Raw genomic sequence first — 16,107 nt, 5'->3', positions numbered from 1 at the left:
AAAAATCTGAGACCAAATTTAGGGGCTAAGCTTCTTCATGACGCCAGACAACGGACATGCCTTGACCCTGTAAAGGCATGTCCGTTGTCTGGCGTCATGCACCGTAGCTGCTGCTGACGATGATGCTGATGACAAGGAAGAACAAGCGCATTCGGAACCACACGTTCTCTCTCTACCGTCATAACGCAGCATATGCCTGGTACCCACTATACTCAAACCTTCTAACAAAATTGCATCTTACATGAAAATAAGTTCGTTATGTCCAAAAAATTTATGAAAAAGTTATATTTTTAACACTACAGTCGAATCGCAATAGTTCGAACTCGAAGTGGCCCAAAAATTTGTTCGAATTAAAAGAAGTTAGAATTTAATGCAAGCTAAGTGAACGGAGGGCTCACAATGCAGTGGCGCATGTGCATTGAGCTCGCACACGAGGGGGAAGTTTTAGAACACTTGCATTTAGTCACAAATCACAGGACATCCGTCATTAATTGAAGTAATCAGTGATGCGCGTCTGCACACGTTTCTCTTGCAGCGAGTCAATCAATTTCGCAAGTTGTTTCCAAAACGTTTATACTTTGGCTTCAGCGTTCTTCTGGCAAGAGAAGTTACGCGGCTATGTCCAGCGCTGACACTCTCTGAAGATGACGTTGACAGAGTCTTCACTGCTACCCTCTGCGCCGCAGCCACAGCGTGGCCAGCTCATGAAGAGAAAGGAGGAGCGTCTCCATCATCTCCACGCGGAGAGAAGCAGAGCGGCATTTGAGAGAGAAGCAACACTCCGCAGCAGCTTTTTTTTTTCTTTCGCATGCGGCGTTGAAAGCAGGGTCTCTACGTGGCAGGAATGGGAAAGGGAAGCTTGGCACCGGCACGTCGCAGGTCAGCGTTGTTTGAGAGAGAGCAAACATTCTGCCGCAGCCTTTTCTTGCCTTTCCTTCTTTACCTTCTTCGCACGCAGCGTCGACGTGTCGGAGGTGCCGCCGTGGGATTGGGCGTGGTGCTGAGGGCATTTTCAGAGCACAGTATGTTTGAATTAATCGTTGCAAGTGCTTGCGCGTTCGAATTACGGCTGTTTTCGCCCATTAGAACGCATATAGCTTTGACAGGACCAGAGCGTCGATTCTATTTAACCGCAAGTTCAAATTAAGCATGTTCGAATTAATGAGATTCGACAGCATATCCGGGATTTTTTATATCGAGGTTTGAGTGTATAGGTCATGGTGACGCTGATGATGATGAAGAACAAGCTCGTACCAGACCACACATTCTCTTTCTGCCGTCACGGCACAGCATCAAAGTCGCTCGAAGATGCAGCTGCCAGCTACAAAGCCACAAGTGACATCGATATCGCTAACATGTTGGCAGTGGGAACTGCGTTTTTTGGTGTGTCTTCTGCACTTCTCGCTTCGTTCCTGATAAATCCTCATTCGGGAGTGGAACAGGACATTCACCCGCATGTAGCCACATCAAGTAAAGCACCACATAAAACATGATGTGGCATGTAGCCACATCAAGTAAAGCACCACCATAAACTTTCCTTGTGGGCTAGGTAACGACTTCGGGTGCCTCATGAATCATGACTGCTGACAATGGCATACGGTGCCTCAGTGCATTCTGCGACTTATCAGCGTTTTGGGGCACCATCTCGGATAGTGAGCGATTTCATCGGTGTGGATGATGACGTAGCTGTTTCTGACTGCATCAATGCCGAAGTGTACCCGTGTTGTTATGAATACGTCAACGCCTTCGCTGCTGCTGCTAACCAACCTTTTGCCGTGCTTCAAAGCTTGCATCGGTGCTCTGCATCAATGAATGCTGTTGTGGTCGAAGGAGCTGAATTCACTTATTTGAAAACTTTCAGTGATATTGAGGATGGCTTGAATTTGATGACATGCAAGAAGCATGGCAAGCTTACGAACTATTTTCATCCGAAATAAAGTATGGTAGCTTGTATTTCACACCTTGTTCTTCATTATACTGTGAGCAAATCGTTAGATTAGCACTTGTAACAATTTCTGAGGCCTAAAATGCTTTGATGGGGGGACGCGGGTGTTGGAGCGATTGAAAATGGCGATAAAATAGATTTTTCACAACACTTACTTTCGTTTGTACTTCTGAGCAGTCGCTCTCAAATTAATAATGCTAAAATTGATTGGAAAATGTGATATAATTGGCCTTCGAGGTGTGCCGGCAGCTGTAAAATGCCCCCGGAAAAATGAAATTTGTTTAAGTACACGCGCGTGCCATGAGGGTTGGAGCCTGTTGAGCGCCGCCATTTCGAGCTACATTTAAAGCTAGTTCTTTTGTGCATAATTTTCACCATCTCAAAATGGCATCACAGCGTCCCATTTCGTGTCTCACATTGGCTGGTGTGACCGACGCGTCATTATTTTTTTCTCTCTCTCGTGTGACCGACGCGTCATTATTTTTTTCTCTCTCTCACATATTTTGCGTTTGCCGCTGTGGCTGTCTGATCGTGTGCGTTTGCTTTTGCGCTCATGCACGTTTTCTCGATGCACCGTGTTTCTGCTTTGTGCCAGTAGTTTTTTCATGCGATCGAGATGCCCAGAAAACATCATCTGAAACTATCCTTGCAGTGAGCTTTTGGAAGCCGTAAAAAGCGGGCTTGGAACAAGTAGGCGCCGGCTAAAGTGCACCATTGAGACGACAGTTTGATGGAGTCAGTTTACGATCCGCTGCGGTCAGACCTGTGTATGCTAGTGATTTACACACCAATTTGTTGGAGTAACTGTAAAGCGCGTGTGCAGAATGATCATGCGAGCAGCAAAACATGCAGCGCATCTCTCGCTCTGCTTTCGAAGACGATTCAGCGAAGGGGGAAGGTGGAGCGCCCACTTGGTTTCGCCATGATTTTACAGTCGAGCTGACCGCGTCTGGGTAAAACGAACTCATCAGAAATGTGAAGTCGATGCAGTTCCCTGCTCTGTCTTGGGACACTACATCTACATGTGGCTGAGTGTAAGCGACGCTCGGTTTATAGCGACCTACTACACAGGGCAGCATGCTGCCTAACATCTAGGTGGTTCTTTCCAAAGACTGGAAAGACATATGAGGAACCAGTGGCTATAGTCTCATCCCCCGTGGTCTCTTCTGGACTCACCCCTCCCTTAACCACTTGCCATGGTGGGGCTCAGATCATGCTTTTCACAATGGAAATTTTAGAAGTGATGTTTTTAATGAAATTGGACGTTTTTTGTTTTGTTTAGCTGAGAAACAGATAGGGAACATGTAAATAAAATTTATTGTTAAAGGGGCCCTGCAACACTTTTTCAGCATGGTCAGAAAACGCTGCCTATCGGTAGTAAAGGCTCTCAAGAACACGCAAGCTGAATATTATAGCGCAGCACGCTGTTTCAAATTCGCAATAAACTATCAGTCAGCTAAAAATTGCTTTCTCTTCTCACGACAAATCATGGAATAAGCCCAAAAATCACTTGTAGTAAACCTATCTATTCTGGGCGCATCAGCCATTGGCTGATTTGAACATGGCGCGCTCGGTCGTTGCTGAGATCGCCGCGGGAGGCCGCTACATGTCCACGCGTGCGCGCGCGATCACACTGCAAAACTCGCAGATTCAAAGAAAAAGAAAAAGTGCTCAAGGTCAGGAGGCGCGCGTGACATTACTCCCGGCTTAGCTTTCCGCGCTTTCGTCGTGACGAGAGGAGAGAGAATGCTATTGCAGCGTGTGACAAATCTTGTAATAACTCCGCTCATACTGGACATACTGTTAAAATTTTTGCGGCATTGACTTTTTGAGGCAATATGCTTTTCCAGTGAATTAATTTCATGGTTACTCAAAAAAGTGTTTCAGGGCCCCTTTAAAGATTTCTTTTAGAAATTGGGGCAATGAGTGTCAAAACTTCAAATGTGATTTTCTGGGCTTTACATTTATTTGCCAGCAGGACTAGCCTTTCGGAACTTTCTGTTAATGATTTTGAATCATTCAACTCGTAAGGAATGAAACTGTGGAGCTATGCTATCTTTTTATAGCTTAGTTGGCCGTATAAAATTTTGTAAACAATAAAGTGAGCTAATTGCATTTTAAAATTAGGGACCTTCAACACAATTCACCATTTTTATATGATGATGATGATGTATGTCACTAACGATATAAATAGCACAGCTCCACATGGCAGATTCTTTGCTGCAGCTGCATCCTAAACGGAGCCAAAAAATATTGAGGGAAAGTGTCCTAATGGCCGTAAAAAATGACGTAGATTTCACTTATTCTTTCATAATATGATAACTAATTGAGATAGATTAAAACTAAATACATTTTCCAAAACAGCAGAAACATATACACACCTAATTTCATTAAAATATCACTAATAATAACAAAGTTCATTTTCTCTCAACCTAATTTAGGCCTTAAAGACGCATATTTTGTATTTAAAATTATGGATATATCAAACTATTTTGTGATGCTCTTAGAGGTCGATATATCCGGGATTGACTGTGTAAGTTCAAAACTGGAATCTCGTAGTGGCATCCGGAAAAGCAGGCACAACCCTGAGGTGGGGACAGGGGAAAGACTTATTGTGAAGCTAAGACTAGCCACTGGACAGCTCAAGAATGAAGGCAGCTTTGTACTGCAGTTGGCTCCACTTACAACAATACTGTTTATAATGATGTACCGATTATAACAATGAACAACAATTGCACCGTCCGCATTTGTATGCTTTCTGTGGTAAAATAAACCACTTATTACGATGCTTCAGTGCTGAGAAATCTCATATAGCGATTGAGTCTGGCTACAATGTGCCAGAAATGGCTCTCCACGCTGACGGCATGTGCAAAAATGTGTCTTGCACCCCGTCCACACACTAAAAAAACATGTCGACCCTGTTACTTATGAAGAACCAATAGGAGGAGGAGGAGGTTTCCTTCTAGACTTCCAAAGTGATGCCAGGAGAGGCCTGCAAAGTTTTCCACAATGAAAAAGTGCCGGAGTTGTAATCTGAGCTTAAAGGGCCACTCACCAGGTTTGACAATTTTGAGCTGACAATTGCAATGCATAGATGAGGTGTTCATGATCACGTCTGCCAAAATTTTCAACGCTACGTGCCGCGGAATTGGGTCAAATTTCAAGCTGAACGCTGCTCCCCCTTCTCTCACCCGGCGCGCGCCTAGAGAATGAGGGCATGACGTGAGCGTATGAATGGCCCTACATACACTGCACTGCAGTGACGTTGGTCCTCTACGTAGACGACTCTGCTCTGACGTTGCAGACAGTGGCATGGGATATGGCGAAAATTATTCAACACAGCATTCGTAGTTTATGTAATTTGTTGCTTGAAAAGATCAATGAAACTCTAGATAAATAATGAGACGCAATAAGGTAATGTGAGCGTCTTTTTTCCATTTTTCTCCCGCGAATTGCAACGAGATGCGGGGCTAATATGTCGGCGTTTCGCATGCGTTCGTGTCCCCGCGGTCAGCGCATGGAGCAGACGACCGCCATGGAACGCTCCTATGCATTTGCGCACTCATTGTGCTCATATATTCAACCGTGTCTAAACCAGCGTTTCCAAACGATCCCGCAGAAACAGGCAGAAGGTTACAAAAGAATGCTGGTCAACAAAGCATCGCCGCTTGCGTGCTCGGGGTTGGACTTGTTAGGGCACGTCATGCGTACGTCACCTCTAGGTCGGATACCGGAGAGGGTGGGGAAGAGATTTGGCTTGCGAAGGCTACGCGAAGGAGCGGCAAGGGTTTCGAGCTCGCCTCCTCTCATCCTTGTTTCGCGCCGCTTCAAAAAAAAAAAAAAGATAAAAACTTTTCTCCGCTCGTGATGAACCGATTAAAAAAAATTTTTTGGCAAAACGTTCCTCATCGGACACCCACCCACTTCCACTTCTAACTAAAATTTGGTATAGGGCCTGGTGAATGGCCCTTTAACGGAGATGCGTCTGGTCTGAAAGACTTTCTTTGGGCAGACAGCGGTGAGAGCGACGACTGCTACATTGCGGTTGAGCAATCTACCCGGGTGATTTCATTGTAGGAGGCCCACCATATGATTTAGTATCCTGGGACCTTGGTTCTGCGAAGGACCTCTCACTCAGCCAGGTGGAGCACTTAGATGCTCTTGAGGAAGGTTGTGCTAGCTCTGCGTGAAGCAGTGAAAGCTGACAGACTATGGTGTTTCAGAAGAAGAGTAGTACATAGTTGCACTACCTTACTTGTTTGCAAATAAAACGTTTTGATCTCTCTTGTCTTTTTTTTTTTTTCTGAGCCTGCTTATTACAGTTTTGATTATTTTGATAGGATTTCCTTAGCACTTGGATATCCTTAAAAGTGGACTGTTGTGTAGTGGTGCCAAGCCTGATTCAAGCCCACAGTGCTGCAGCCTTCTCTTTCTCTTATTATTGCTTTCTCAGTCTTTGTTTAGTCTGTCTCATTTTTCTTTGTGTGTGTGTGTGTGTGTGTGTGTGTGTGTGTGTGTATATATATATATATATATATATATATATATATTTGTGTGTGTGTGTATACACACACATACATACAGCGGAACCTCGTTTTTGTCTCTTGGTTTTGCGACGACCTGCACCTTAGGACAAACTGGTTCGGAATTTGAAAGACCTCTAAAAATTACATATTAAGAACGCAGTTTCACACCAACTGAGTATGGTACAAAGACTCTCTGATGCGAAATAAAAACAAATTTGTTGAATCTGTTTAGGTCCATCGAATATTCCAGGGTCAGAAAAAAAAAAACGTTTTCTTCTCCTGGTTGATAAATTGAAAAGGAAAAAAAAAGGGGAGAGTGAGAGATAAGTACAGTATGCCATCTTAGAATGGAAAATATTTCTTCTGGCAGTTCATGTGTTTCTGTGATCCAATTTTTCTGGTAGGACCCCTGACAGCGAAAGTTTTGTTTGCAACATTTTTGCAGTAATTTGTAGCTTGCATCGTATAATTAATGCTAGTGTTGTTCATTCAGGAGGATTTTGCCTAAATACCATAAGAAACTAGCATCCCACAGCGGAGCAGTTAAGCTTCTGGGACACTGAACCACCTGTTTTCAAATAAAGGGGCCCGTGGGTCGCGAATACTGAACCGATGTGGGTGCTTTGAGCATGTTCCCCTCGGAAAGAACAAAAGCATTCCTGGCCCGACAACGGAGCGAGAGGGGTGATCACATAGGGGCTACGGCCCCTGTCTACGTCAATCTTTATGTTGATTGGACCTGATTACTCGGATGAGCACTTACTCTTACTTTGAAATCGAACTATAAAAATATCTTATAGGCAACACTCGTCACTAATAATCGGTCAGAAGTGTTTCCGCATGTAAGACTCAAATGCAAGCATCTTGAGTTTCCAAATTTGGTGTTGGGGTTCCTTTAAGATCACTTCTAGATACACCTCAATTGGGTGTGTATCCAGGGCCCGTACTTATTCAAGATTTATTCACATGGAGTAGCTGCAGGTCAGTTGAAAAGCTCCTCTGTGAGATCCAGATATCTGCATGTTTTCAGGACGTGGAAACTTCTGGTGGGCACACAGCTGAAGATGTCTTTGTTTGCTGTATTCGATCACAGGCCTTGAGCACGCGAAAAGAATGTGGTGTAGTACTTCACCGTGCAACGCGACTTTTTTTCTCTTGACATCGGCGGAGCTCGCAACACTGCTTGCAATATTTCTGGACACATTTTATCGAATAGGCATTGGTTGTTACACTTATTTTAAAATTGAGAATAAAGATGCGCTCATGTCTCCAAATAAAGGCCCAGCTGTATTTTTTGAAAATGGCAACAGCTCTTCTGTACATCGAATACATTGTGCAGTTCTTTGTACAATGTCAATAATTTGATGGCACCAAAGAAAAGCACAGTGTTTGAATTCATGCGCTGTGTGCGAAGCACTCGTAGTGCTGACGCACAGAGGTTGTGTTGGTGAGGGGGTTCACCAATAAGTGCGTGCATGGGTACTTCAAAATAGTTTCGAGGTGTGGCACATATAAAGACACCGTTGAAGAAATTATGCAGCATTCCACGATCTCGAGCACAAAGTCGGCAATCTTCAATGGCAGACATATAATTTCATGCTTTACAAGTCTCCCGGATTTTGGCCATTTCTCCTGAAAATCTCCTGAAAATCTGAAATTTCTGTGAGTTTTTGTATGCATAAAGAAAAATTCAACCCAACAAAATCCAGGCTTTTTGCGAAACTATTGAACTATCACATTATAGTTGAAACGAATTGGAAGGTGTTGATGTAAACTTGCAGTAGAATCTGGATGATACGAATTCGCGAATTTTCCCAGCTGAATCCCACTGTGTCCTATGGGCTTGAATTCGGGTGATATGAACTTCGGTAGCAGAACATTAAGCATTGGTTGAGAGCAAAATGCTAAAATGTTGTGTAGGACACGTTTGGCCGATGAAACCGCAGTCACTCGACGTGGTGTGACAGAATCTCGAAAGTGCACATGCATCCAGCACGGTCCAACGCTCACCCGGTCAAGGCAATGCTTCTTTGAAGACGAAATCACGACTGATGCAATCATTAATATGTTACGGATGTGATGGGTTTATTTACAATGAGTGAAATAGTTACAAAAAGCGACAGTTCTGAAGGCATTTGCGCGACCAGTGCACGCAGAAGTATACAGTTTGCCATATACCGCCGCGAGGGAAACCATGGTCACTGTGACGTGATTATTAATAGGGACTACGAGTTCTGAAGATAAGCTGCTAACGCAGCATTAGATTAAATGTGATTAAGGCATAGCTAAAAGACATCTGTGTTCATGTCATTCTTCGCTTATGACTACGGTGGAGTGGACTTGAGCACTTCTCAGTTTTGCCTCAAGGGTAGGTTTGATGCACACATCTGCGGCAGCCAGCTGTGCTGTCCCTTATTGGTTCGTTCGTGTATGTCTCGGAAGGAGAGTTCTTCTCACATAAAGAATAGTTCTGTGTGTATATCGTAGTTTGAAAACTGATATTGCTTGTTTTTTTTCTATATGCAGTCGAATCGCATTAATTCAAACACGCTTAATTCGAACTTCCGGTTAATTCATTTTCGATGAGGTCCCGTCAAAGCTATGTGTATTTTAAATGGGCGAAAACGCCCAGTAATTCCAATGCGCAAGCACTCGCAACAGTTAATTCGAACATACCGCGCTCCGAAAATGCTCTCAGCACCCCGCCAAATCCCATGGCGGCACCTGCGACACCTCAACGTTGCGCGCGGAAGAAATGAAATGAAAAGGAAAGAAAAGGCTGTGGTGGAATGTTTGCTCCATCTCAAATACCGATCTGCGACACGCCGGTGTCGCGCTTTTCCCCTTTTTTGTCCCTGCCATGTAAAGACCATTCGTTTTCCAACGCCAGGCACGAACAAAGAGAGGAAAAGAAAAGCTCTCCCTGGGTTGAATGAATGTGTGGTTGAAAAAAAGGGAACACGCACTATCTTCTGCAGCCCTTGCCCCATATGGGAGCAGGGCTCTGCGCCTTGAGGGGGGGGGGGGGGGGGGTCTCACGCACTCAGGGGCCATGCTTCCCCCTTTCCCGTCCCTCACACGTAACCCTTCTCCTTTCAGCAACGTGCGCGAAGAGAGCAAAAAAAAAAAAAAAACTACCATGGAGTGTTAGTTTTCTCTCAAATGCCGATCTGCTCTGCTTCTCTCCGCCTTTCTCGTCATGTGCTAGCCATGCTGAGGCTGCATAGCAGAGAGGCTCTGCTGCGCAGTCGTTGTTGTAGTCTTTATTTAGTGTGGGCGCTGGACATTTCCGCGCACAACTTCTCTTGCCAGGTGAATTCTGAAGGCGAAGTAGAAATGTTTTGCAAGCTGCGTGCGAAATTGATTGACTCACTGCAAAGCAAACGTGTGCAGACTTGCATCACCGTTTACTTCAATTAATAACTGATGTCCTGTGATTTGTGAATAAATGTAAGTTTCTGAAACTTCCCCCTCGTGTGTTAGCTCAATGCACATGTGCCACTGCAGGGAGAAGCCTCCGTTTATTTAGCTTTCATTAATTCAAACTTCTTTTAATTCGATCAAATTTTCGGGCACCTTCGAGATCGCATTATCGAGATTTGACTGAACAAAGTTTCGGGTGATAAGGTTATTTTCGATCCCACTTCAGATTCATACGAATCACCGAGATTGTGCTGTAGAAGTGACGCCAATGTTTACACTTACGGGACTGTTTGGGACGCCCCCCCTGCCCCTTCTTTTTTTCTCTGCTTTTTTTTGGGGGGGGGGGCAGACATATTCCTTCTCCTATTGCGGTCATTTCCCAGATTCGGAATCCTTGAACTTGGCAGGTATGTAATTTACTGCATTCATGGAAGAACAATAAAAAGGTTCTATCACAATGTTTTGTGCAGTGGCCACATCGCAATGATGAGCATGTGTAATCATAATTGGAATAACTGCCCTCTTCACGACAGTAAGTTCAGGGCAGGAAGATCATTATGCGGGAAAAAATAGAAAAGCAAATTTTGATGACAGAATTTAGGAGAACAATCATTATGCAAGTAAATGTGGTATCTAATGTAAACCAATGCCACTATATTTCCTCAAATTACCATATTGTCATCACCCCACCCCCCTCTCCTGAGATAGTTTCAGTACAAAAAATATGCCAAAATTTTCATTTTCAGTTACAAACTAAAAAAAAATCTGGCTAAGGTTGTCAAGTTCAGTGAGTGAAAACACTGAACTGCAGTAAAACTTTGAAACTTCTAATAAGTTAAGCTGTATTGCAGCCACAGCACCATGAATTAGCTGCAGTCTGATTTTTCAAACCTGGAGGGAATTAAAAAAAAAATTACGTGGTCCAATGAAGTTAATAAAATCATTTTATTTGACTTGAAGTGACTTCAAAAAAATTATTTAACGTAGTTTGTCTCACGCTATGCTAAATGGAAACGAAACGGTGACTGAAGAAGTGAAATGTACAATGAACTACCTGTACCATATTATGATGACATTAAGGTAGACTGGGAAGAAAAAAAGTGGCATTTTCGATAGTGTTTTGTCACCCAAGGAAGAGCTGGCATGGCCTTCAAAACAATTGTGGATCTCCAAATTTTGTAGGCCTCTGAAGGTCAAGTCTGTGAAAATACAATGTTGCGGCTTTACAAGCTAAGTGATGATGATTACAATGAGCGATTCAGTCCAGAAAATTCAACTTTGGGTATTAAATATGATTGAAAAGTCTGTTGCAAAAATGTATGGCTATACAGTTGAACCACTTCATGAGAGACACTGATGTAAGAGACAAATGGGTATAAGAGGCACCAGTGGGCTTGCATAGAAAAGTGGGGTTTTATAAGAAAATGCAAATGTGGTACCCTGCTTATAAAAGACACTTAATATGAAATACAAGAATTCTTCCCCGGTGCACGTTTCTTAAGGGGTTCAACTTTATAGGAATGGTGTGTTTAATAGGAACAATGTGCTGACAGTGTTAATTAAGTGTAGAATGTCCATCTTGTCCAAAAGATTTGTTGGTGACTTAAGTTTGGTTGCTTTATTTCTTAGCATTGTGCAGTAAATATATCACATATATAAAAGTAAATATACCAGTTTCTTTATCACTCTTTGTCAGCGGTCAGAGTCGTGCTCCACCAGTGTAATCAAATGTGACTGCATTCTAAGGCAAAAGGGTACGACATTGTGTAAGTTGTCTTGAATGCCAGCACATTTGTCTTTAGATGGAGAGAACGACAACTTGTGCACTGTTGTTCTTTTTTTTTTCCATGTTGTACTTACTGTCACTGACTTATCAGACCATGCATTCCAAGAACCACGTTTGAGGTGGATGGACAAGCAAAACTTGTTTCTTAATAGTTTGATTCGGTTGCTAAATAGGTGGGGTAGCAGTTCGGGACAGAGTTACTTTCGTTTTGTTTCTGACATGCACCGAAGCCTCATTAATTACTCAAATATCGAGAAATCTCTAGAGTATAGTTTTTTGGTTGCTGCAGTGAGAGGCATTGGGACAGAAAAAATATTTATTCAGTGTAGTTGGAAATAGTCCACTTCAAGTGCGGCTCACAGAACTGCAGTTTGTGAGAATACCTACTTTTAAGGATGTTGGTGTGGTTTGACTTTGCAGGGTCCAGAGCTGCTGGTGGACTACCAGATGTATGACTACTCCCTGGACATGTGGAGTCTGGGCTGTATGTTAGCTTCGATGATCTTCCGCAGAGAGCCTTTCTTTCATGGCCATGACAACTACGACCAGTTGGTGCGCATTGCCAAGGTGCTAGGCACTGAGGAACTCTTTGAATACCTTGAAAAGTACCAGGCTGAGCTTGACCCTCGTTTCAATGATATCCTTGGAAGGTTGGTGTTTTGCTGTTCGCTATTGATTGCTTATAGTGCTGGGGTACTTGATTTTTTAACTGCTTTTGTTATCACCTCTGCAGGCATTCACGTAAGCGGTGGGAGCGCTTTGTGCATAGTGAAAACCAGCATTTGGTAACCCCTGAGGCCCTGGACTTCTTGGACAAACTTCTTCGCTATGACCATCAAGAGCGCCTAACTGCCAGAGAAGCTATGGAACATCCTTATTTCTGTGAGTCTCGTGACTTCATTACATGCTGTCTGAATTTTTCTGTTGTCAAAATAGATTTCTTGTAGGACCCAATGTGCTTCCTTCACTGATTCTATTTGAAGTTGTGGATACATATCAGTTGTACTCTACAGTTGAACCTGCATATGTCAAGAGTGCATTTAAGAAATTATTGTGTTTATTGAGTAAAAATTTCCTTGAATATATTTCGGTGTACAGTCGAGCCCACATATAACAGCCCCACTTAAAACTAACGATGCCTCCATGACTGTCGATATATACATTGTTTCAATGGCACAAAATCGCACTTCAATCAACGCTTCTGAGTGCTGCCGATCGGTTACAGTGACGTTGACTTGACAGGAACGTTGGATTGACAGGAACGCTTCGACTGACTGTTCGTCTGTGCGTGTGCCATGTGTTGTGCGTGTGTTGCCTTGCTAATTGCGCTCATTCATAATGTATAAGGGATCGTCAATGTTGCCAGCCTCGAGAGCTCCGATAAAGCGCGCTAAGTATGTCATCCTGTCGATGACGAAATAAGCTGAAAGTGGCCGATCGTGGGCAGACGTTGCGAGAGAGTTTTATATTTCCAAACACTCTTTCGAACTACATCAAGAACAAGCGGAAGATTTTAGAGGCTGCGGAAAAGTCCACTGAAGGTCGTCAGAAAAATGTCAGCCAAGGTACCTACGCTAAGCTTGAGGAGGCCCTACTCGTATGGCTAAAGTCGACAGTGGCCAGCAAGGTTCCCGTCTCCGGGGGCCTCCTCAAACAGAAAGCTGAGATGATGGCGCTTCAAGTGAACATTGAAGGATTTAAGGTCTGTGACGGCTGGCTCAGAAACTTCAAAAAGCGGTCTGACCTCAGTTTAAAAAAACTGTGCAGTGAAAGTGCAGCTGTTAACCTCAGCGTCGTTGCGAACTACCGCTCTGAAAAGCTGCAGTTCCTTTTACAGCAGTACTCGTCAGACGATACTTTCAACTGTGACGAGACTGCACTTTTTTTCAAGCTGATGTCAAAAAAGACTCTTGCCTTTGATTGATTGATTTGTGGGGTTTAACGTCCCAAAACCACCATATGATTATGAGAGACGCCGTAGTGGAGGGCTCCGGAAATTTCGACCACCTGGGGTTTTTTAACGTGCACCCAAATCTGAGCACACGGGCCTACAACATTTCCACCTCCATCGGAAATGCAGCCGCCACAGCCGGGATTTGATTCCGCGACCTGGGGGTCAGCAGCCGAGTACCTTAACCACTAGACCACCGTGGCGGGGCGACTCTTGCCTTTGCTGGCGACCCTTGTCATGGCGGCAAACACAGTAAGGAGTGAGTTACTGTACTGATCGGTAGCAATATGTCTGGTACAGAAAAACTGCCGATGCTCGTCATCGGCAAGTCGAAACCTCCGAGCTGCTTTAAAGGTGTAAAGTCCCTGCCTGTTTCGTACGAGGCCAAGAAAAAGGCCTGGGTAACACAGAAGATTTTTGAAAGCTATGTGAGAAAACTAGATTGCAAATTTGATCTAGAAGGCCTCAAAATTGTGTTGTTTAAAGACAACTGCGCTGTGCATTGGCACATAAACAACTTGAAGGCTGTGTGCGTGGAGTTCTTGCCACCGAACACGACTAGTGTCCTACAACCGATGGACCAGCGTGTCATACGCACTCTCAAAGTGAACTATCGGTCACGCTTGCTTTTGCGTGCGGTGGTGTGCCTCCACAGCGGAAAAGCGTATTCGGTCTATTTGCTTGGGGCACTTAGCATGCTCGCCGATGCATGGAAGTCGCTGACATCGACAACGCTACGCAACTGTTTCCGCCACGCGGGCTTTGTGTTGAATGGCAAGTCGGCCGCCTTGGACGAGGACAGTGTCGTCGACCAGGTGTCCGAAAGCGAGCAGCTTATCGACGACCTTCGCCCTGCGGGCGTCGAGATCCCATTAGATGTCGTGTTTTCCGAGTTTGCTTGTGTGGACAGCGAGTTAGAACTTTGCTCTGGCCTCATGGATGAGGAAATTATTCGCCAAGTGCTTGCGGAGTCCGAGAGCGACAATGACGGCGACAACTTGCTGCAACATCAGAGCCGACGCAGCCGACGCAAGCTGAGCTGATGCAAGCGCTCGCAACTCTTCCGTGAGCTTACAATGACGCGACAACTCTAGCCGAAATGCGGGAGGACGTGCTCATACGGAAGCAAAGCATGGTCCAGAAGGTAAATCACTTTTTCGCCCTCCAGCTCAATGGTAAGCAATAAAAGGAGCATTTTGGGGGCACATTTGCTTTTTCGAACTGCCCGATTTGTCGGACATTTTCGCGGTCCCTTGAGGGTCCGAAAAATCGGTCATCGACTGTATCGGATGGCGAGAATGACGAAACTTAAGAGCCAGTGCCCACAAGCATGCGTGTTCAATTGGCTACATTAATAACTTCAGGCAACTTGTATATGCCACGGGCCTCGACGAAGAGCATGCTGCCGCTCTAAATAAACTCCAAGACAATTCTTATTGCTTATGCTTTTTGAAACAAGTGCATCACGGACTTTTTTTGGGAAAAAAGAATTGTGTTTTCACTCGCAACTTTTTTTTAAAGCTGTGTTTCATTTACTATGAACTTCGGGACACAGAGAACGAATGCCGTGTCATGCTCAGGTTTGTTATAAGCGGGCTCAACTGTATAGAATAGATTGTGTCACATTATCTATATATACTAGAACTTTTTTCATAATCATATTCAGATTCAATATATCCGGGGCTTCACTGTAAGCCCAGTCAAAGTGTGGTAAAGTTAGAGAGTGGTAAACAGTGGCTCTTAACCAGGGTGTCTACCAACCTGGAAAACCTGGAAAACCTGGAAAAGTCAGGGAATTTGAACACGCCTGGAAAGGTCAGGGAAAAGTCAGGGAATTTCTGAAAAATCCGGCCAGGTCATGGAAACTGACTGTAGTCTTTCAGATCGCCACGAAAATATTCATTAGCATTAATCAAAGCTTTAAAAATCGCTCCTTAAACCACACAGAACAGCTAAGCAGAAGCATAGTTAAAAAAAAGCAGTGCATAGCTGGCACTTCTACTTTCCGAGTACAACGTTACTCACGCGCATAAAATTGTGCATGTTTGTCTTGGCCGCGATCTCGGCTCGGCTTGGGGGTTTTCTGGTTAGGCTGGAAGTGCCATCAGCAGAGGGCAAGGTGCACAGAATATGCGAGTCGTAATTATTTTTTTACTGAAATGTGTAGTTTACAGGTGCGTAAATTGGACTGGGATACAAAAACAGTAGTAGAGCAAATATGGTAATCCAGATCGGATCCAATCCACATATCAAGATGCCTGGGCTGCAGCCATATTGCCATTCTTCTTGTGATGCCGTGAGCATGCAGTGAGTTGCTATGCCTCTTGCGAAGAAGTGTTCGTTTAACCCTGATTGGGTGAACGCGGAAATATCCGAGCACGCCTCATGGATTAGAGCAGTGCCGAACGATACAAGTAAGGCTCACTGTGCAGCATGCCAGAAGACTTTCTCGCTTAGCAATATGGGCATCGCTGCT

At 44.2% G+C, this 16,107-nt stretch overlaps 1 protein-coding gene across 4 annotated transcripts in view; it reads left to right on the top strand.

Annotated features, from left to right (window-relative positions):
* CkIIalpha (casein kinase II subunit alpha) overlaps positions 1-16,107 on the top strand; it is a 77,334-nt gene that overhangs the window by 48,049 nt on the left and 13,178 nt on the right. For all 4 annotated transcript variants that reach the window (XM_037428747.2, XM_037428750.2, XM_037428746.2 and 1 more), the window contains 2 exons: positions 12,101-12,330; positions 12,414-12,562. In XM_037428747.2, the coding sequence (XP_037284644.1) occupies positions 12,101-12,330; positions 12,414-12,562 (379 nt within the window). The remainder of the gene's footprint in view (positions 1-12,100; positions 12,331-12,413; positions 12,563-16,107) is intronic.

The sequence above is a fragment of the Rhipicephalus microplus genome, chromosome X (genome assembly GCF_043290135.1).
Source record: "Rhipicephalus microplus isolate Deutch F79 chromosome X, USDA_Rmic, whole genome shotgun sequence".
NCBI classification, from domain to species: Eukaryota; Metazoa; Arthropoda; class Arachnida; order Ixodida; family Ixodidae; genus Rhipicephalus; species Rhipicephalus microplus.
Note: the sequence above shows the minus strand (reverse complement) of the source record. Positions and strands in the feature narration are given on the sequence as shown.